Source organism: Acartia tonsa, chromosome 2, assembly GCF_053477335.1.
Source record: "Acartia tonsa isolate MP-2025a chromosome 2, ASM5347733v1, whole genome shotgun sequence".
Lineage (NCBI taxonomy): Eukaryota > Metazoa > Arthropoda > Copepoda > Calanoida > Acartiidae > Acartia > Acartia tonsa.
Window position 1 is genome coordinate 40,477,705 of NC_137261.1, and position 21,006 is coordinate 40,498,710.

Below are 21,006 nucleotides of genomic sequence, written 5' to 3' on the forward strand. Positions count from 1 at the left end.
CTGTTGGTTCTTTTTTAATTTTTCTTCTTCAAAATTTACAATAATCTTTTTTACCAAAGTACTTAATTAAATATTAATGCAATTTAAACATTTAAAGTGCGGAATATACTTAAAACAGTGGATAAGTTCAATTTATTTTTAAGGGTTCCAGGACAAACGCAGGAGTGTTAAAATATTAATTTAATTAAGTATTTCTTTACAGATTAGGTTAGGTTAAGATATCAAGGTACAAATAAGCCCTCCGTAGGGGTTAGGCATTACAAAAACATATAAGAAGGTCTAAAATAGGTTAGGTTAGGTTAAGTGTCCACTCCTGCGTTTGGGACTCCTGCGTTTGTCATAGGACCTTTTCAAGATCTCATTATCTATGGGACAAACACTATAAAATTTCCTGGTCCAGGAGTTAGGGTTCCCAGAGCCTTACATAGAAATAAAGAAATAATAATATGTAAGTCTTAGGAAACCCTAACTCCCTGTCTAATCTAAGAAATTTATAAGGATTTATATATAAGAATTGTATGAAACAATAAATCTAAAAAGTATTCTTTTAAAATCAGATCATAATTTGTTTAGCATAAAAATATGAATATGCAATATAAAATAAAATTTTTCTCTCATATTTTCAATTTGCTCTCGGCAGCCACGCTTGTTGCGCGGATAAGACTTTTTATATAAGCCGCGCGACTAAATGCAGCCTAGCGGCTGAATGCAACTGAAGCTAGGGAGTCCCTTTTTACCATCAAATGAAATTTATGCATTTTTTATTTTAGAATACACAATAAATAAAATTTATATTTTATTTTATTTATATTTCATTGGAGCAAAACATTCCAATTTTTATTGTCTTTATAGAGAAGTAAAATATATTTCTTAATGATAAAATATTCTTTTATTTATGACTTGGTAACTTGTTGATTTGTATTTCCTTTGAGTTTGACGATGACTACTTTCCATTACTTATAGATTTTCAACTATTGTACATTATCGTTTTTTTTCCTACTTAAAAGCATAATAGTAAAATCATTGCATTCTGTTTTAAACGTGATTTTGTAATTTAACCTAAATATGCTTATTCGCCTGATTATTAACTTAGGCTTATTTTACATTAATAAATATCTACAATTAAAAATTCTATTTAGAACTTCCAGATAATTCTATTCATTTTGAAATTTGATTAAGCCAAAGTTTACCAAAAAACTTATTTGAACATATAAAAACTGTAAGGTTATTATTGATTTTTTTCCAATAAAGGCTAATGACCTTTTTAGAAATTAAATCTATTCAAATAAAAATTTACATGTAAAGTTAAATATTTCTTCTGAACCAAATTTTATTCAAATGTTGTTGGTACAAACTTATTTAAATATTTGAATAGATTTATATTTGGCGCTGAAATTTATTAGAGGACCCACGGCTTTTCTCGTTGCGGATTATAAAAACCTAAAATATTTTGATCTAATTTCTAAGACATTATTTCATTAAGTATCCTTAAAAGTTTATAGATTGGATAGAATATAAAATAATGATCTAACATATTGCCATCAACACATAGCAAATTTCGTGGGTCCTCAAGTATTCATGTACTATGTATTATGTTTATAGATATTGTATTTTTATTACAATAAAAATTTAAAAGAAGAAACTGTTAATTAAAATATAAACTAAGGTTATTAATGTTATAATAGAAAAAACTCAGATGCACATACAAACAAATCAACCATCTTTCTTTAATAGCAGCCAAGTAAAAAATATAGACGAACAGACAATAGAGGTTATAGAATATCAGGGGAATGGCTTATTTTGCACCCTTAACAGCGTTAATAAATAAAATATCTTTTCTAAACTTTATTTAGTGAATTTTACAAATACTTTATAAAAGGTACAAAATTACGGTAACATGATTATTCACAACAATAACAAAAACACTTCTTAAGTGTGTGTTAACAAGGAAAAAGTGCAGCAAAAACTAATGTGAAATAAAACATTATATTGATATTTACAAAAGTAAAAATTCTATAAAAAAAAATATTTAAGAACTTATAGAAAGTAATTGGTATGTTTCACTTCAAAGTTAATAAAATAGAATAATAATGGGGTTTGATGAACAAAACATAATATGAAATATTTTTTTTTACATACAGACAAAGTGACGGACGTGCATTTCCTATTGATAAAGCAGCTGCGCTGTTAACAAAATAAAATCAAAAAGTTCACATTATAACAAAACAAAAATAACAAGTAATATACACAGTTTTAAGCCTACGAGGCTGTAGCATAATCTTTACCTAACCAGTTTATTTTATAGTCTAATATCCCCTCCATCGTTGATTACGTTATATGTTTATTTTAAACACATTTATGCTACACTTTAAAAGTCAACTCCTGCAATGTTTTAAAAGGGGATTGAGGTTTATACATCATCTGATCATAGGGAGTCACAGTAACTGCTGCTATATGGTTGGACAGCTGGGATTCTCCATATTCCTGCTCACTGCCAGCAGCTCCCAGGTAGAATTCTGGACGCGCATAGGGGGGCCTTAACATTTTTATAAATACTTGAATTTTATTTTGCATACTATATTTCTAAAACGATCAGAATTTAGGATAGCGTTCGTGCAATCAATGGATTAGGTGACGAAATCGTTTAGTTCTTTGTGTTTTTATGATCTTATATGGAAAATACGGAAGGTCGACAGACCAATACCCGCTTTGTGAAAAATAGGGAGCCTTTTCTAAACGTATTATTATCTAGTTCGTACTAGAATTATTTTAAACTTTTCGAGATAAAATATTTAAAAATTGTTTTCAAATATTTGTGAATGGCTGACAAAATATGAATTTTAATGACATTTAGAAAACTATATTTTCAAACAGAATTCAATTATTCATGAAATAGATAAAAGGAAAGTATACATTAAATATTTTTTTTCAATTCCAATTTTTAAAAAATGTCTTAAAGTTTAAATTACATACATTTCAAAGCTAATAGCCAAAGCGAGTGGTTAAAAAGTTTAAGATATACAAGCTTGATAGGTGCATAACTATATAACTCTAGTTCTTTATTGGCTAAATCCATTTTTTTATTGGTCAGAGCTAATCAACGTCAAAATGTGTATAAAAGCCTAAAGTCATGCAGGGAATATTTACAATTTTTGAAGCATTTTTTCTTATTGAAAGAACAATTGAACAAAAAAAAACAATTCAAAGCTTTCCGGTGAAGCAAATTTAGAACGAAAAAATCAAAACGACCAGCAAATAAAAATGATAAATAGTATAGATACTTACTTATTCCAAGTTGCTGGAATTTTCCGATGGGCCTCGCTATTATATATAGAATTTAGTTGTGCTTCATTTACAGGGCTTGGCGCTTGGTACACAGGATTAGGCGCTTGGTAAATGGGATTAGGCGCTTGGTAAATTTGGCTAGACGCTTGATAAACTGGATTTGGCGTTTGGTACACAGGATTAGGCGCTTTGTACACGGGATTGGGCGCTTGGTACACAGGATTAGGCGCTTGGTAGGCGGGGTTATATGCATCAAACGCCGGTACGTGCTGAACGTCTAAATGTGGTATGCTGTACTGAGATTCGAACTTGTCAACTCCAATGATCATCTTGCTGTCATACTGAGATTTCTGAACCTTGACAAATAATAAATTTATCAAAGATTACTTATATCTTGGAAAAGAAAATAATCAAATTATTTTTAATGTTTTGTCAGAAGATGAAAACATAACAAAATTAGAGTACCTTTCGTTGTAAAAATAAAGTTTGATTTTATTCTTTATGCACGCTGAACATATGTTTAATATAAAAAATATAAATCTGAGACGTCGAGAACTTCCACAAGGATTCCTTTTGATTTTTAGTAAAGAAAAGCTGTGTTAGTGGTCAGACATCGAGACATAGTTTAAGATTAGCCTTGCTGTTAAAGAAAATAATTATAAGACACATAAAACCTTGTTAAAAACAAAGAAAATTAATTTGGTAAGATGAGAGTTTAATTCAACACACGTAATTGGAAAATCTTTATTCTTCTTAGTTTCTTTACTCTTTATTCATTTTCATTTTATATTTCTATTCATTCATTTGTTTGTGCTAAACAAGTAAAATAATATGAGAAAGGAGCGTAGCAACAAAAAGAAGATCAAGACTTGTCATAAAGAGATTGTTAGGCTGAATTTCCTTAAGATATAAATCATACATAACAGATATGCAACGATTGCCTGTCTGTCTGAGTATTTTGATTCTGCCAAAAGATCATCTTGACCTCTGAGCAGTATGGCTATCAATCGTGGTAAAGCTTTTTATAGATCATGAGTTTTTCATTTTGAGACTAAAATCAAAGGTTGTTAATCAAACTCCACCCTCCCCCTTTTTTTAAAATGGCCCAATAGCCTTGGGGCCACTATGTGACCAGCCGCTAATTCTTTGTTTATAAAGTAAAATAATATCTATTTTTCTAAATAAGTCTGCCCTCTAAAACATCATTAACGGCTAGAATATTTTATTTACCTGGCTTTGTGAGGAATACATGTCCTGGTACTGATCTGCAGATCCATAGGGAGATACTTCATTATTTACAGTTGCTGGGTTATAATAATTTTGCTGGTTATACACTAGTCTGTTGGCAGTATTTTGGCTGTATTGATGGTTCGGTGAACTTTCAGAGTAGACCTGGTTATAGCCCTTGGATGCCTGAAACAGATTTTGGTCCATTAAAAATTATAATAAATAGGCTTCTGGAAAAAAATATTAAAATTAGACAATAATTAAAATTGTGTTTTTTTCTAGAATGATATCGTAAACGGATGGACCGATCGTTCCGAATTTTCAGATAGTTGGTCTTTTAAAGGTTTCAGGCTATGAGCGAATGGTGCGACCCAACCTGAGTGCTACAAGTGTACAAAATATGTATAGTTTAAAATCGGACACTAAATTTCCATTTTGACTGAATGAAATTATAATTAAGATAAAAAATCACCTGACTAAAACTGGAATATGGTGGATGGTCATCAAATGATACTCTAAAATTGTTATTTTCATTTAAATAGTAATATTTATACGGGTACATGGCAGATTTACCACTAGCAAAAATACAGTGATATAACTGTCATAAACACAGTGATTTGCTGTCATAAACACAGTTTTACTGTCAAATTCACACCTGCGTTTTTAAGGGGTATGACAAAAATACAGTTATTGCACTGGCATATTCACAGTTTTGCTGTCAATTATACACCTACATATTGACAAAAATACATCTATTAAATTTATAATTTGTCAATTATACACCTACATATTGACAAATATACATCTATTAAATTTATACCTACTTATTTATCCATAATATTAAACAGTTAGGGAGTTGAATCCATTTTTATAGAAGCAGAAATATAATCTATGATTATGGTTTGGACCCTTTAAAACTGTAATCTACCCTTCCACTTTCCCCTCTCTTGGTGAAGATATCTTCAACGCCGATACGATTTTTGAAATATAAGATTCCACTTTTGTCTCTCTTGTTGAAGATATCTTCACCAAGAGAGGCAAAAGTGGAATCTTAAATTTCAAAAATCGTATTAGCGTTGAAGATATCTTCACCAAGAGAAGAGAAAGTGGAATCTTATATTTTAAAAATATGTAAAAAAAAAAGAATTAAATAGAATCTAAATTTAAAGATTAAAACAAGTTTACTATTTTAAGGTTAAGTAGTATAACTTATAAAATTGTTTTAAACTTATCTGTTATTTTAGGGCTTTGATGATGATATAGAATTAATTTCAAGTAATCCAGAGAGTGCGTTTGAAAACTTTTCTAATGTTATCAATGAAATCTTTGAAAAATTTTCTCTTTTAAAACTTTAAAACCCAACAAAAGAGTTATCCCCCAAAATCCCTGGATGTCACCAGCTTTACTAAACCTAAGAAAGAAAAAAGAAATGTTATTAAGACAAAAATTTAAAGATAAAACCGTTGATAGCAATAGAAAATTTGTCATTGCAAATAATATCTATAAATCTGCAGTTAGGAAAGCCAAAAAAGAGTACTATTTTTCTAAATTCAATGAATTTTCGTCTAACATGAAAAAAACTTGGTCTACAATTAATCAAACAAGAATAAAACAACGCATTTTATCCCAAATCTTTTTACTGATGATAACAGATCTTATGAAAACTTTCAAGATATTTGTGAAGATTTTAACAATTTTTTTATTAATGTTGGTCCCAGTCTAGCAGATGAAATTCCATTTTGCAAAAATGATTTTAATGACTACCTTGGGGTTCCAGTCAATGAAAATTTTGTCTTTCAAAAAATCACCCCTCAAATAATTTTTTCTACTCTCAATTAACTAAAACCTAAACTAAGTTGTGGACCTGACAATATTTTTAATAAACTTTTAAAAGAAATTATGCCAAGTATTATAGATTGTGTTGTTCACCTATTTAATCTTTCATTTAAACATGGCTTTGTTCTAAACAATTAGTAGATTGATTTAACTATTATTAATAGTTATAAGTTTTAACAACTTGGTCAAAATATTTATAATTAATATTAATTTAAAAGTAGGTGTATTTTTGTCATCAAAACTGTGATTTTGACAGCATACTTGAATTTCATGGATGTGAACTTGACAGTAAAACTGTGTTTATGACAGCGGAAAGGTGTAATTTTGACAGTGGATAAAAAAATATTGCCAAAAATACAGCTAAAAACGAAATTGACAAAAACACACCCAATATTTGTCAAAAACACAGTGGCTGTACTTTTGCTAGTGGTAAAAGTGGCAGCACCCCATTTATACATGATCATTATACAATTTAGATTTAGAACTTTTAATTAAGGATTATTATTTTTAAAATGCTTTTTTTATTTTCCATAGCAAGTATTATAAAAATGTATAGTTAATCTTTTTCAAATTAAAAAGATATAAATAAAAAAATTATTACCTTTCCTTGGGAGAAGGTTGAAATCCATCGAAATATTCTCTAAAATAAAAGCACTCTTGACTTGAGTAAAATATTTAACAAAACAATACAAAGAAAATACTAGGTAACAGGGATCGCATTATAGTCAGCTTTCCGCGGATATTAAAATTCTAAAAAAGTTTTGAATGCCCTGAGGGACCAAAAGCCCGGGCGAAACAACTGGTATTACTTTATTATTTTTTTTTAAATTCGCGGAAAATTGTCTGTAATCTGATGCTTTACATGATTTTTCAGTATGGTTCTGATCTAGCGGATATTATTCTGTTTTAAGCCATACTGGAAATTCTTTTCCGTCTAAAATATACAAACTGCAGGTTACTATTGGGGGGGGGGGGGGAGGTTAATTGCCGTTTACCCTATCCCTAAATATTAGAAAGACTCGTTGCTAACCTCTTGAAAAAATAATGAAACAAAACAAAACTTTTTACACAAAATGTGTTATTCAAAAAGATTTTTGTCTCTTAAATATTGAGAGAAAATTTGCAAACGAAAAGCAATATTAGAATTTATGCATTTGTTAAGTTGAATTAATTAGATTTAATAATTGTTGAGTGTATATTAAATTTCTTAATAACCTTGAGGTTATATAATTCTATTTTAGTACAATTATATTTATAAATTGCGCAGCAATAACAAGCTAACAACATTTAATTGAACCCTAAATCAGTAATACAAAGTAGCTTGATGTCTATCTGTCCGTCCGTCCGTCCGTCTGAAGCTTAAGATCTCAGTAACCACTGAACCGATCGGATTCTACTCTTCAGGGTATATACCTATTGGTCCTGTGGGGGTTTTAAGCTATTTTCTTGGGGGGTGGGACACTCCCACCCCCCAAAAAATGAAAATTCCCCCCCCCCCAAATAAAATTTTTTTCTTGAGAACACATTAGACTATGATCAGCACCAGTAGTAATTTTCTTGAGAACACATTAGACTATGATCAGCACCAGTAGTAATTTTCTTGAGAACACATTAGACTATGAGCAGCACTAGTAGTACTTTATTTTTATTTTTTTATTATTTCTTTGGGCAAAGCCCCTAGAGGCTAGGGGCGAAGCCGCTAGTATGTCTAAAAGAAATTAAATTTTTGTTGATGTAACTTTACAAAGCTTTTTCAATTGGACGGTTGTTCTGACATATCCTTATTGTAGAGTAGCTGAGTTTTATAACGTAAGTATAGGAAATATCCTCTAATTTTTTGTCTCAAAGAGCTATCCCCAAATTTACTACAAAACAAAGTCTTATGGAAAATAGCAAAGAATATGACTAGGACCTATATGAAGCTTTAATCTTTAACTGTATTTAAGATTTCACAATGGGTACACAGACATACACAAAAATATATTATAGAGAATATTTATTAATTAAGCAATACCTGCCAAAATTACGTAATTACCTTTCAGGAGGTGGAAGCATTACAGATCGCATTGTAGTTGAAACAAAACCACCACTGGCGGGAGTTACAGAGTAGCTCCGCATCCCTGTTCAACATAATTTAACATATTTTCATAAGCAAAGCTTTTATATAAATTTATTAGGGCATGTATGTCCATATGTAACAGTTGGTTCTTTTCGTTAATTTAAGCATTCACAATTGTCCTATCGATTTAAAACTTTAGTTGATGATTCCTGTAACAGTTAAGTATGATTTCAAAATCGTGACAACTCTATAACAGTTAAATTGTTTTTGTATATGGTATATTATACTTTTCATCTGATTTTAGAAACAATGATTCTAGGACAACAAGGTACAATATTTTAAGCGAAGCATCTTTATAATCGAGTCCTAAAAATTTAAGTGTGTACATTTAAATTAATATTCTGCTTTTTAAGCTTTGACACTAAACAAGATTTTGTGTTCGAATCATTTAAATTAGAGATTCGCTTTGATGGAGGTTGTCATTCTTGTTGCAATATAAAATAAATCTGACAAACATGAGATAATTCATGTTTAAACTAAGTCTTTTAATCCTATATAATCTTATGTAAAACAATGAATAAAAAAATAATAAATCAATGAAATTTTGAAAAAAAAACAAGGATGACAACATCCATAAAAACGAAGCTCAGAAACGATAGGACAAACGACCACATAGAGAGTGTCATAAATAAAAAAAGACATAATATAAATGTACAAGTCTAAACAAAACTGTAAGTAAATTAGTTGCAAAACTGCAAAATACAGGATAATCTTTAGGTCATACTTACATTTTAGGACTGGATTATAGAGATTTAACATTGTACCGTATTCCAAAAATCAGATGAACAGGATAATTATATCACATAAAAATATTGTTAAAAAGGTTAAAAAGCAACATGTTTTAAATAGACGTACGGACTTTCTGGTAACGTCAAAAGGTTCGTAAAGATTGTCGAAGCCTTGCAAGTAAGACATCAACTATAAATTCGGTAAAAATTTGTCTACGAAAGTTGATTAGATACAAAATACATGTATATAATTTTCCCGTGAAATTTAAGAATTTAAAGGTTAATTAGTTCTTTTTAAAAAAATAATTGATGTTTTACGGTTTGATATAAAAATTATACATCGAACCACAATACATAAATAAAGGGCTTGGGATCGCGTGTATTTAGTTTGGTGGTTGTATGAATTAACGTTTTGATAGACTGAACAAATTTGACTTCAGTTGCGGATTAAAAGCTCGACTAAACGCAATAACCAAGCTAAGGTTTTAAAGGGGGGGGGGGGGGGGGGGGCGAAAGTGACACTTTTTGAAACCAAAACTAAAAGTCAAAGGAACTCAACTAAAAAAAGAGTTACAGGTCTGAGATTTTGCATGGCAGTTGCTTTATAGGGGTACAATATGGAACTGTGAAGAAACGGCGGCGCAACAGCCGGAAATCGCCGAGAAAAGGCAAAAAAAATCGGCGAGAAACGGCGGTTTTCGGCGGTTGCGCCGCCGTTTCTTCACAGTTCCATATTGTACCCCTATAAAGCAACTGCCATGCAAAATCTCAGACCTGTAACTCTTTTTTTAGTTGAGCTCCTTTGTTGACTTTTAGTTTTGGTTTCAAAAAGTGTCACTTTCGCCTCCCCCCTTTAAAACATATTTCACGTACTGTTTGATACGCAAAAAAAATATGCAAAAAATTATCCCTGGTTGTTTGGTTGGTGTTGCTATTTGCCAAGCAGTACTTGAGGGTAGTCTAAAACAGTGTAAAAATTCTCAATGATTTTGTTATTCCAATTTCTTAAATCTGAAGCTTTTGACATTGGTTATTTTAATAACCAATTGACTCTACAAAATTTCCATCCCCCAAACATTTACCAGCTTCAAACAGCAGGATTTTACTAGAGTAATCTGAGAAGTTTAATATATCAGCCGTCCCTATACCAATGACCTGATTACTTAGTAAAGCTTCGGGAACAAGTCTTACCAACGCCACCTTGAATTGCGTGTGAAATGTTGTGTAACGCGCTTAAACTCCCAGGGTATTAGTAAGATAAAACTTAACAAACAAACCGCTCTTTGATCGCACGAACTTTGTCGTGATATCCTAACTGTGCATGGTAATGAGTTTAACGTCTTTAGTTTTGACGTGGTGATGAGCCGAGGCGCGATCCCAAAACCTCCCCGACAACTAGCGGATGCTCTATTGTTACACAATAATTTACCTTTGATTATTTAGTCTAGGTAAATTTGTGGGTCTAGGGGGTGGTTGTCTACGTCTTTGTTTTCTGGTTGTTGTTGCATATGTGGTTGTAGTAGTAGTAGTAGTAGTTGTCGTTGTTGTTGTTGTGGTAATTGAAGTTGTTGTAGATCTGATTGTTGTTGTGTGAATTGGACCTTAATTGAATAATATTAAGTTGAACCACATACAGGTTAGCTAGGTATTGGATCTGCTGCAGTTTACGGTGAAATGTTCCTTCAGTAATCTATTAACTAAAAAGGCCGATAAGGGCCAAAAAATTTTAATCGACAAAAGAATGCCTTCAAGTAATCTAGAGTAGTCATTTCTCAATAAAGCATGATAATCTCACAATCCACATAAATGCGCTAAAAAGACTTATTTTTAGTTTTCTTCAGAGATTTCCCTGTGTTTCATTGGATCTTGTCTATTCCAGAAAATTTATAGGCCTTAAACGGTGTTCGGTCATGACAAATGTAGTTCATATTTTTTTAAGATAATCGTTGCTAGGAACATTTTACCGTGAACTGCACTAGATCCGAAATGCGGTATATTTCTAATTATTTTTATATGTTTATGTCATTGAGCTATTAATGAATACATTTTGTGTCAATTATAAAAAGAACATATATGGTAAGAGCTGTAGAGAATGATAAAAAAAACTAAGGTTAACGAGTTGCATCTCATTTTTTGAGCGTGAAGCAAATCCTATCCTATAAAAATGTCCCTAAACAAACAAAAAGGGTATCTTAAAACTACCTGAATTTTCATTAGGTGCAGTCAATTCATCAATAAATCTGATAGAATTCTGGTTTGATGTTTCATCCTTCAACTTTTGAATCTGATCAAGTTCATATCTGATTCGCTCCTTTTTATCCTGCTTTTATAACAATTTAAATTTAAAATTTAGAGGGGGGGGGGGGAGTGATGATTCTTATAATCTATTGATATGTTAGTTTTATTGACACTGAAGGATATCTTTCTTTATATATTTCGATCTGTCTTTTTAGTTGTTGTATCCACTTATAAACTAGATTTTATTTGTCATGTTAATTGGGCTTGATTTGCTGTTTTATTTTAGAATCGAAGCTACTCTATGATTCACTTTACCTCTCTGTCCGTCCGTAACGCCAAGGAAAAAATATCTTCTTGAAGTTTGACCGCTTAACACCTGCTCTTTAAATCATTTGTCCGTATTATCATCCATGATTTATTGTGCCTCGCTTTGAGACCATTGCATTAAAGTTTAATAAGTTGATAGAAAACTGGGGGTCAACTTGTTATGTAGCATAGAATACACTCAGCTGTGCGCGAAGCTTACCAATCTAAGATTTTCCAAAGGATTTTCACGTCCAATCTCCGTGTGCATCTGAATCCTAACTTCAGAGAATCAGGGCTTTATACATACACATTAAAGTTTATAATAATTATTTCTTTCATCGTATTATAAACGGCTTTCCGTGGATATAGAATGTACAATTATAAGATTAAAATCAGTTTTCCTAGCCCCGAGGTGCCGAAGGCACGGGCTAAAAAAACTGGTTTTAATCTTATGATTGTACATTTCTATATTCGTAGAAAGCTGTATATAATACGATGCTAGACATAGTTTTTTCGTATTGATGAGAACCGGTTCCTAGCCACCGGATTCGAATGAATACGAGAAAATTGTTATTCCTGATCTTGAAACCATCTGTCTCTGTTCCTCTTTTGCCAATTTTCATCTGGATTATAATAATATTTACCTTAACATAGGTTTTAACTTTTAGTAACTCACATTTTTATGTAAAAGTAACATGATGTTTATTTGTCTAGTTGTAGCAAAGAATCTCGAAAACTATTGCACAGATATGGTTTTTCTTTACATTGAAGCATCTTATAGGTCCAGATGCCTCTAGGGACAACGACGCTATTATAAGATCTAGCTAATCAATACACACATTTGGGTTCCCCTTGAGTGGAAGGTTCATATGGGAACTAAGCAAGTTCTTTCTATAATACAAAGTAAAACGATGTCTGTCTGTTTGTCTGTCTGTTTGTTTGTCTGTTTGTCCGTTTGTTTGTAGCGAAGGATCTCGCTAACCGCTGAACCGATCAGGTTCTCCTTTACAGGGTAGCTTCTCATAGGTCCCGGGAAGGTTTATAACTATTTTCTTGGGGGGTGGGACACCCCCAACCCCCCAATAAATGAAAAATACCCCCCCCCAAAAAAAAAATGAAAAATACCCCCCCCCCAAGAAAAAAACAAACTAAAATTAAAATAGTGGGGACGACTACTCCCCTCCCCCCCCAAAAAAAAAAAAATTCTTCCCCCCCCCAAAATTTTTTTAAAAAATTTTCCTTTAAACCTAAAATACGAAAAATTGGTTTGATCAAACCTCTTGGGGCAAAGCCCCTAGAGGCTAGGAGCAAAGCCGCTAGTATTATATAAGGAGTGATAAAATCGAACAGTAGAATAAAAAGATAAGCACTTTTTTTCTTTTAGATTTAATTTTGATATAAAAAATATAATATTTCTTTTGAATGGAAAGCAATAAATTATCACAATAATAATCCTATTCTTATGAAACTGTTTTTCCTTAAGATTTATTAAGGTATTTCCATGAACCATGTATAGTTAATATAATATAATTATTTTTTTTTTCATTTACAAAATCTTTTTTTTTATTATGGTATTTTTTTCTATGGACGGCCAATAAAGTACTATTGGTTAAAAATTTATAAGATCTCATTATTATTTCTGTATTTTTTTTCTTCCTCTACCTCATTGTTACTGTGTTATTTTTAGAAATACCATGTGTAGCATCGTATCAAAGACAATTTACCACGAATATTAAAAAAAATAAAATAAATAATAACAGTTTTGTTAGCAAGTGCTTTCGGCCACTCGGTGCTAACAAAACTGGTTTTAATCTTATATTTTTTCATGTTAATATCTGCTGAAAGTTTTCTATAAACGATGCGAAAAATAACTATTCTTGTTTCTTTAATTCTTTTCACGATTAATGAATTTATTCATGATGATAAAAGCGTCAGAAATGAAAGTTTGTTTACGTGAAATAATTATTTCGTATTTGACATTTAATAATTAATTGCAATTATTTTTTATAATTAATGAGGAAAACTATAAATGAATGTTATTATAATTCATCACTAGGTCTGCTTCAAAGATTAGTATTAGGGTTCAGCAGTCGCGCCTCAGCCACGCATAAGCCTCAAATTTAAATCAGCTTGGGTTTAAAAAAATGAAATTTCCAAAAAGAAGGATTGTCTGTTTATGAACAGGTTTAGTTTAGACATCCCCCTGTATTTTAAAATTATAATATGACGATTTCAATAAGGCTTACACGCGGCTGACGTGCGATTGCTGAGCCCCGATTATTAGAAAACTGTTTACATCTTATAAATAGAGATAATATTTTTAGATATTTTACATTACAATGCCCTAAATTTCAACTAATCAACAATTACACCAAAACGAAAATGCACATAAAAATGAAAATAAAAATGAAAAACAACAGAATCTAGATTTTTATGTAAAACCTTTTTTTGTACTTACAATTTACACAATTAAAGGTCAGTTTTCCACGAAAATGCCAAATTATCTGTTTTTTTTCCGTCTGTTAATGTGTGGACTACAAACAAGGACATATTAGTCAAAAGCAATTACAAACCCAATGTATTCCTTTTTCTTTTTTTGATGGCTTTACTGGTGCTTATACTAAAATAAGTTATTGGACCACCGCCCCCTCCCCACGTTATTTATTATTTTTTAGAAATACATTTCTAACCTCAGCCTAGCTGGGATTCTCTATACCTAAGGGGTACCTGCCATGTGAGGCTCTTATAATGGTTGAACCAACTTTAGATAATCTTCATATAAAAGATCGGCTTTCTCCTTATGACAAGTGTAATACTGATAGATCTACAAATAGACCAACTCACGCAATACCTATAGAGTAGTATCGCAACTAAAAATACCAACCTCTTGGACGCTTTCTATGTAATGGGAATGCTTTGTGATATCTTGAACTTGTTTTAGTCCCAAACTCTTCTTCATAGTCAAAATTTCTGTCTTGAAATTCCTGAAAAAGATAATTTTTTGTTCTGATTAGTAAACAAAAAAAATATCTGTCTATTTGTATTTGTGTCACTTAATAGCTCACAAACGGCTGAAGCAATATCGGTTTCCAAAAAACTTTCTGTGTGTCTGTGTGTTTGTATGTCTGTACCAAAGGATCTCGCTAACCACTGAACTGATCGAGTTCTCCTTAACAAGGTAGCTTCCCATAGGTTCCGGGAAGGTTTATAACTATTTTGAGTGAGGGTACCACCACCCTCCCAAGAGAAATCACAATTTTTTTTGCATAGAGACTTGAACGAAACATAGACAATTATTTCTCAAATTAAATAATTGAAATAAAAAAAAAAAAAAAAATTAAAGTGCTACTAGAGGCCTCTAGGGGCGTAACCGCAAGTAAAGAATATAAAGTGGTAAGGTTTTTGTTTGTTTGACCGTGGAATCTTGCTATCCACTAGACCCAATTAGTTCTCTATGTTAGGGCAGCTTCTCAAGTCCTTAGATGGATGTTGGATAAATATATAAAGGTACTAAGAAAGAGAGGTTATGTCTGATTGAGCCAATAGGAGAATCGCATCGGTACATACATTTAATTTCATTGGTTGAAATTGTGTACACATTTTGTTACGAACGCAAGTTTTTTTTCATTTCATACATAGATAAAAGTCAGCTGTAAACAGTATATTTTCCTAGTAGAAAGCTTTGCGGAATCAGAATTAATTGCCCAAAAATTTTGTCTTAAATTTGAAAGCTTCAAACAGAGGTGGATTCTTTAAAAAAAAATTAGGCTGGCTACTCGCTGATGAGGCAAAATTATTTTTGTGAAAAATCCTCCAAAAACGAATAAAAAAATATACAAAAATTAAATGAAACTTTAAAAGGGTTATCAACATATGATTTTGTTTAATTTTTGAAGATTTTTAATGTGCTTTTGGATGATTTTTCACAAAAAATAATTTTGCCTCACTAACGAGTAGCGAGTCTATCATTTTTTAAGAATCCACATCAGCTTGAGTCAAAAGTAAACAATACTTTTGTCTTCTATAAATGTTCCTTCTTAGATTTGACGAAAAAAGGGTTCAGAATATGCTTCTATTCTTATATTTCTATTGTTGGATATTCTATTTAAAAAATAAATCTTGTGAATATTTAACCCTTAACGGTCGGGGGGGGGGGGGCGTTGAACGCCCCCCCATCCGGTTTTTTCTATCTCATTTTCTGTGTGTGAAAGATAAAGAGCCCAAACTGCTTGACTTTTTAAGTATGGGTATGACACATAACTGAGAGTTGGAATTTTTTTGAATATCTCCATCCTGGCGGGCACAGGATGCCAGCAAACCTGGCAGGGTCATCCAGGTAAAGAGCAAAAATATTTTTTTGACTAAAACAAAGCATTTTATCATACCAAAATACTAAAAGTCCTCTAGTAGTACATCCTTATATAAAATACAGGTGTTCAAGTCACTTTCAGGTTCCAGGTATGATCCTGCAGGTCCTGATCCTCCAGGTCTCCTGAAATCTTTAAAAGGCTCCTGTGGCCGTAATTTTTGACTTAAAGACTTCAAATTTTAAACTTAAGCTTTTCTTACATGCCTACATAGCGTATTAAAATTTCATGAAGATCCGCCGCCGTTTTCCCGCCGACCGCCGACTGCGGCGGCTGGCAGCTGCCAAGTACAGCTGCGGCCGCTGAAACTTATATTTGATATTTATAATGTAAAATTTACATAAAAATAAACATTTTCTGGAAAAAAAATTTTCTTCTAGCTTCAAAAATAAGAAAGTTACAGCCGTTTGAAATTTTTAAGTAAAAAAAGACCTAAAAACAAAGGTTGTTAAATAAAAGTGTGAAGGAAGCGAAAATTGACTTAGACTTATAAAAGGTTGGAAATTCATTTTCAAACCATGGACTCGCACAAAAAAATTTAGCCCTCTAGCTCTAATAGGAACTAAGATAATAAGGGGGGGCGTTGAACGCCCCCCCCCCCCCCCCCCCCCCCCGACCGATTAAGGTGCGGCAAGGGGCCCGACTGTAAGGGGTTAAGTAAGATTATTTTACCACCTTCTCTCTCTGACTTAATGCTATGGGCGCAACCGCTAGTGTCTAATAAAGTTTTAGAAATATATCAATTATTTAAGTTATCCTTTCTATAGAATCAAAGAAAAAGAAGATAAAAAGTTTATTTTCCTCTATTGAAAAAGTTTCATGCTCGCGTGTATATCTTACAGTTTATTAATCTGTTTATTTCAATAGCTACTTCCCATTTTGTAAAGGAAAACAAAGTCTATCTTAGTATCTTAGCAGTTTAATTTATATAAAAAGCTAAAAAATACTACATAATGACATAACGTAGAGATAAAAGCACAAAGCAGCCAAAAAAGAAGCTGACGTCATTTTGTGGTAAAATATGCCTGTTACTTAGAGTAATAGACCAAAAAGATTTGGTAGCTATCTTAGAAATTAAAAAAAAACACAAAATATGGAAAAATTCGTTAAGAATAACGAGTAGTCCTACTGTCAATTTTATTAAATGGTCAAACTTGTTCTTAGACCTCTATCTTTTATAACCTCTGAGAAAATCTATTTTTATGGACTTACTCTGTCATTTGGACCGACGGACTAACCCTTGTTCTAGTGTAGCTTGCGCTGCTAATAATGTTATCACCTGTGAATAGTTTAGTTTATTCCATCTATCCCTGTAATCATACGGCCGTTTGGTCGTTACAACTTTATCTTCCCAGAAGTCACTTGACAAATCATCAAACGACCCCTAAACGTCAAGTATATTTCAACGAAATAATTTTAAATAGCCAGACACTCAAACATCCAAACAAAAAGGCATAACAATTAAAAAAATTCCTTAAGAAACGGTAAATCTTTTTTAATAATTAACTTTATTTAAGGAAAAAATTATAAATACTCAATTAAACTGTTCTTGTCTATGAACAAAATATCATGTTTCTACAATTATTTATTTTCATGGAATTTTATGGTAACATATATGTATGTGTTATTTTAAGTCAGGGGTTTGAAAGTTTTTATCTCAACTTTTTTGATCATATTTTAAAGTATCAGAAGTTAACTGAATTTTTAGTAAAAAATTACGATTTGATAAATTTTGAAAAATGTTTAATTTTAGTTCAAATTACTATGTATACGCAAAACAACTTTGATTGCAGCTAGCTGCAAAACCGCTGTCATTAAAAAGTGCAATAGTTAATCTAGCTGCAATTAAAGTCACTTTTTCAAAAAATAACTTAATCCACAAATATTTCAAAAATATTTTTGCTCTCTCTAAAAAAGATTTATATTTGTAATTGTACCAGATACTTGAATCATGTATCGCTAAATGAAACATTACCTTGTTAGAATTACGTTCTAGTTCGCTTCCAGTTCTAAACAATGAACATAATGTTACATTAAGATAATATATGTATCATACTTTTAATCATAGCTACTCTAAAAGTTTGGTATCTGTCTGACTGACCATTTGTAACGCTAGGGTGTTCAAATTTTAAGTAGAAACTCCCTGCCTATTTTTTTTTTTAAGAGACGTTGTGTGTAGTTTCTTTTCCATTCTTAACCACTGCCGGGGACTCTAACCCTATTTGGCCCTACCTAACCAGGCAGAGGCTTCCCAGTACCCAATGTAACCTGCGCTAGAGCAAGACTATTTTAAAATTACTAAAAAAAGACTTAAATTTATCCAATTCCTATTGATATTTAAAAACACCCTTTTTTCAGTTTCTTTGTTTGTCAGTTAAGATATTGCTAACTGGTTGAGTTATATAAAGTTTGGGAGCTTCACTTAGGTTTTAGGCTACTTTATCATTTAATTAAAGATTTGGGAAACATTTAGGATAATTTTCTGTTATATCCCCTCGAATACTTTGATGCTAGATAGAAGCACAGCCAATGGAAAGTACAAAACGGATAGACTGCTAAACATTATAGAGGAGCTTTGATTTAAAAACTAATTTAACCTCGGTCTCTCTGATTGTGTCTTCTTTTTTGATTTCTCTCTCATCTCTGTAAATTAAAAACTTTTACACTTGAGAAATACAGAGAAAATACAAGGTGTCCAAATAATTATAATATCTACAAAAATATTAAGTGTTTCAAGAGAGGCAGGATATTTGTTGATTTAAAGCAAAAAAATTGAAAATGACTGGTCTGTTAGGAATAACTTTTTAAGGGAAGCTTCATATAGGCCTTGGGATGAATCCATGCTATTTTATAAACACCTCTTTTTAATTAGGCAAATTCAATAGAGATTAGGGACAACTCTGATGCTTTGAGACATGCTTTTTTATTCCAAAACAGTGGAATAAAGCATACAAATATCTGTATTTTAATAACCAAATATGTTTGATATAACCTTTTTACAAACGAAATACATCTGAGACAGCCTTTATCAAATTACTTTTATATAATGTATATTTTTATCTATGATTAATGCTCTTAACAAATTAGGAGACTTCAAGTTAACGTCAGTTTTTTATAAAATTAATCAACTGGAAAAAAAGTTTTTAAAAGGATTAGCGTTATTAAATATATGAATAAATAAATTATAGTAATTATTTTTAGATAATTAGGTCTTTGTTTGAAAGGTCAAAGTTAAAGAATGGTCATTTATTAAAACTTAGGTATCCACGAACAAGAGCAAGTGATTCTAAGCATCTTCCAGCATTGACTCATAGTATTTTTTTGGTAAATATACCTACTAGGTTTATGTTTAATATTTGCTTTAATGACAAAAAAGTTAGGTTTCACCATGGTTTTATATGAAAAAAACTTTGAAATGTTAAGCATTGTTTGGTGCAATATCATTGAATGCTTTGATTAGTTCAAACTGTTGTTTAAAAGCTTTGACACAAAATTATATCATTGTGATTAAAAATGTATATTTAGAAAAAGGGTTGGTTACTTGTCAACAGTTTAATTAATGTACTTATGCAATTTACATCATTTGATGCTTTTCTGCAGTGTTATTTTATTTTGTCCTTTGAACTAAACAAAGCATTTAATTATTGCTTTAAAAATTGCTTTACATTTAAAAGTTTTTACCATATAAAACCATGGTGAAACCTAACTTTTTAGTCGATAAAGCAAATATTAAACATAAACCTAGTATATTCACTAAAAAAATACTATGGGTCAATGCTGGAAGATGCTTAGAATCACTTGCTCTGGTTCGTCCCCTTTAGTTCAAATGAAAGAAATTCGCCGAAACACAAATTAAATACTTAAGAATCATTTTTGTATCTCTCATAAAACTTATTACCCTAGAAGACAAAACTTGGAACGAGTACTTATGTTTTTTTTTTATGAGAGGTGTATTTCCTGTAAGTTGAAAGGCCTTTTTAAGCAGCATACTTAATTGATTAAGGGAAAACTTACTTTATAACATCATTGAATAGTTTTGATATTAGTTACAAAGAACTTACGTTTTTTGAATCTTTGATGTTTTTCTCTAAGTTCAGCGTAGGCTTCAGGTACGTATACCTTAACAAAATTATATAATTATAAACGAGAGGGGGGATTTAAATAGAGACAAATCCCTCTGTTTAGTTTTGTAAGTAGTTGTATCATCCCAAAAACTTCCGGTTGATAATAATAACCTTCTAAATAAGGTTTAGAATATCGGTTTATATTAGAAATAGGAGGGACATTGGACTGTAAATGATACTGAACCCCAAAGTGTACTAAAAACGTTATCTTATTTATTAGTTTAAATCCTTTGGTGGTGTTTTTAGATTCTGATTGGGTTATACAAAGCAATCTATTTTAATCTAGTCAGGGGGTGTCATCGTCCAGTTGCTTTTATCCCTTTTAAGATCACTGTTTTCTTAAAATAAGAAAACTTACTGGGACATTTGAAGTGGAAGCAGTCTGGCTGTATAATCCATTATAAAAATCAGACGGACTGGGGACATCGTTATTAGGTCTTTTAGGGGAATTGTAGGTTGGTTTAGTAGGTGAATTGTATGTAGGCTTTGCAGGAGCGCTATATGAAGGCCTTGCAGGGGCGCCGTATGAAGGTCTAGCAGGAGCGCTGTATGAAGGTCTGGAAGCTGCCGGTGGGCTGTAGCTGGCACCAGAGGGAGCAGAGTAACTTGGACCTGGAGATTGGTATTCTGATCCTCCTGAACATATCAAAATTTATGTTTGCATTTTTATCTAAAGTTGTCAGTTTTATGTCTGAAGCAACAGATTTTGAAACTTGCTAGAACGATTTGTATTGCCTTTTTTGTGCTTTTGGTATTTTTTTGACATTTTGTTAAAA

General features: G+C 31.5%; 2 protein-coding genes and 1 long non-coding RNA gene across 3 annotated transcripts; all 3 read right to left on the minus strand.

The window, feature by feature from the left end:
- Positions 1 to 1,830: 1,830 nt before the first annotated feature.
- LOC145311848 (uncharacterized) lies at positions 1,831 to 8,471 on the minus strand. Its single transcript, XM_080150849.1, has 6 exons — positions 8,384 to 8,471; positions 6,950 to 6,988; positions 4,985 to 5,027; positions 4,516 to 4,698; positions 3,286 to 3,641; positions 1,831 to 2,536 (listed from the first exon to the last, which is right to left on the minus strand). Exons 1-6 carry the CDS (start codon positions 8,464 to 8,466, stop codon positions 2,362 to 2,364), a joined length of 879 nt encoding a protein of 292 aa, XP_080006975.1. The 5' UTR covers positions 8,467 to 8,471; the 3' UTR covers positions 1,831 to 2,361.
- Positions 8,472 to 10,101: 1,630 nt separating this feature from the next.
- LOC145312801 (uncharacterized) lies at positions 10,102 to 11,525 on the minus strand. Its single transcript, XR_013877127.1, has 3 exons — positions 11,398 to 11,525; positions 10,625 to 10,796; positions 10,102 to 10,155 (listed from the first exon to the last, which is right to left on the minus strand). It is a non-coding gene; the product is annotated as an uncharacterized LOC145312801 (long non-coding RNA).
- A 784-nt stretch (positions 11,526 to 12,309) lies between these two features.
- On the minus strand, positions 12,310 to 20,996 carry LOC145312554 (uncharacterized). Its single transcript, XM_080151809.1, has 8 exons — positions 20,966 to 20,996; positions 20,589 to 20,866; positions 20,168 to 20,225; positions 18,704 to 18,749; positions 18,082 to 18,115; positions 17,386 to 17,490; positions 14,624 to 14,723; positions 12,310 to 12,362 (listed from the first exon to the last, which is right to left on the minus strand). The coding sequence occupies exons 1-8, from the start codon at positions 20,994 to 20,996 to the stop codon at positions 12,310 to 12,312; spliced, it is 705 nt and encodes a 234-aa protein (XP_080007935.1).
- Positions 20,997 to 21,006: the final 10 nt, after the last annotated feature.

What these genes read in the sequence shown, in the direction of transcription:
- LOC145311848 (XM_080150849.1), bottom strand. Translation starts at nt 8,466, where the DNA reads ATGCGGAGCTACTCTGTAACTCCCGCCAGTGGTGGTTTTGTTTCAACT. An exon ending in ATGCTTCCACCTCCTGAAAG is followed by an intron (nt 6,989 to 8,383) that starts GTAATTACGTAA and finishes CTTTTATTTTAG; the next exon opens with AGAATATTTCGATGGATTTC. An exon ending in TGTATTCCTCACAAAGCCAG is followed by an intron (nt 3,642 to 4,515) that starts GTAAATAAAATA and finishes TTATTTGTCAAG; the next exon opens with GTTCAGAAATCTCAGTATGA.
- LOC145312554 (XM_080151809.1), bottom strand. Translation starts at nt 20,996, where the DNA reads ATGTCAAAAAAATACCAAAAGCACAAAAAAG. An exon ending in CTTCCACTTCAAATGTCCCA is followed by an intron (nt 20,226 to 20,588) that starts GTAAGTTTTCTT and finishes AATTTTGTTAAG; the next exon opens with GTATACGTACCTGAAGCCTA. An exon ending in ACATCAAAGATTCAAAAAAC is followed by an intron (nt 18,750 to 20,167) that starts GTAAGTTCTTTG and finishes TTTAATTTACAG; the next exon opens with AGATGAGAGAGAAATCAAAA.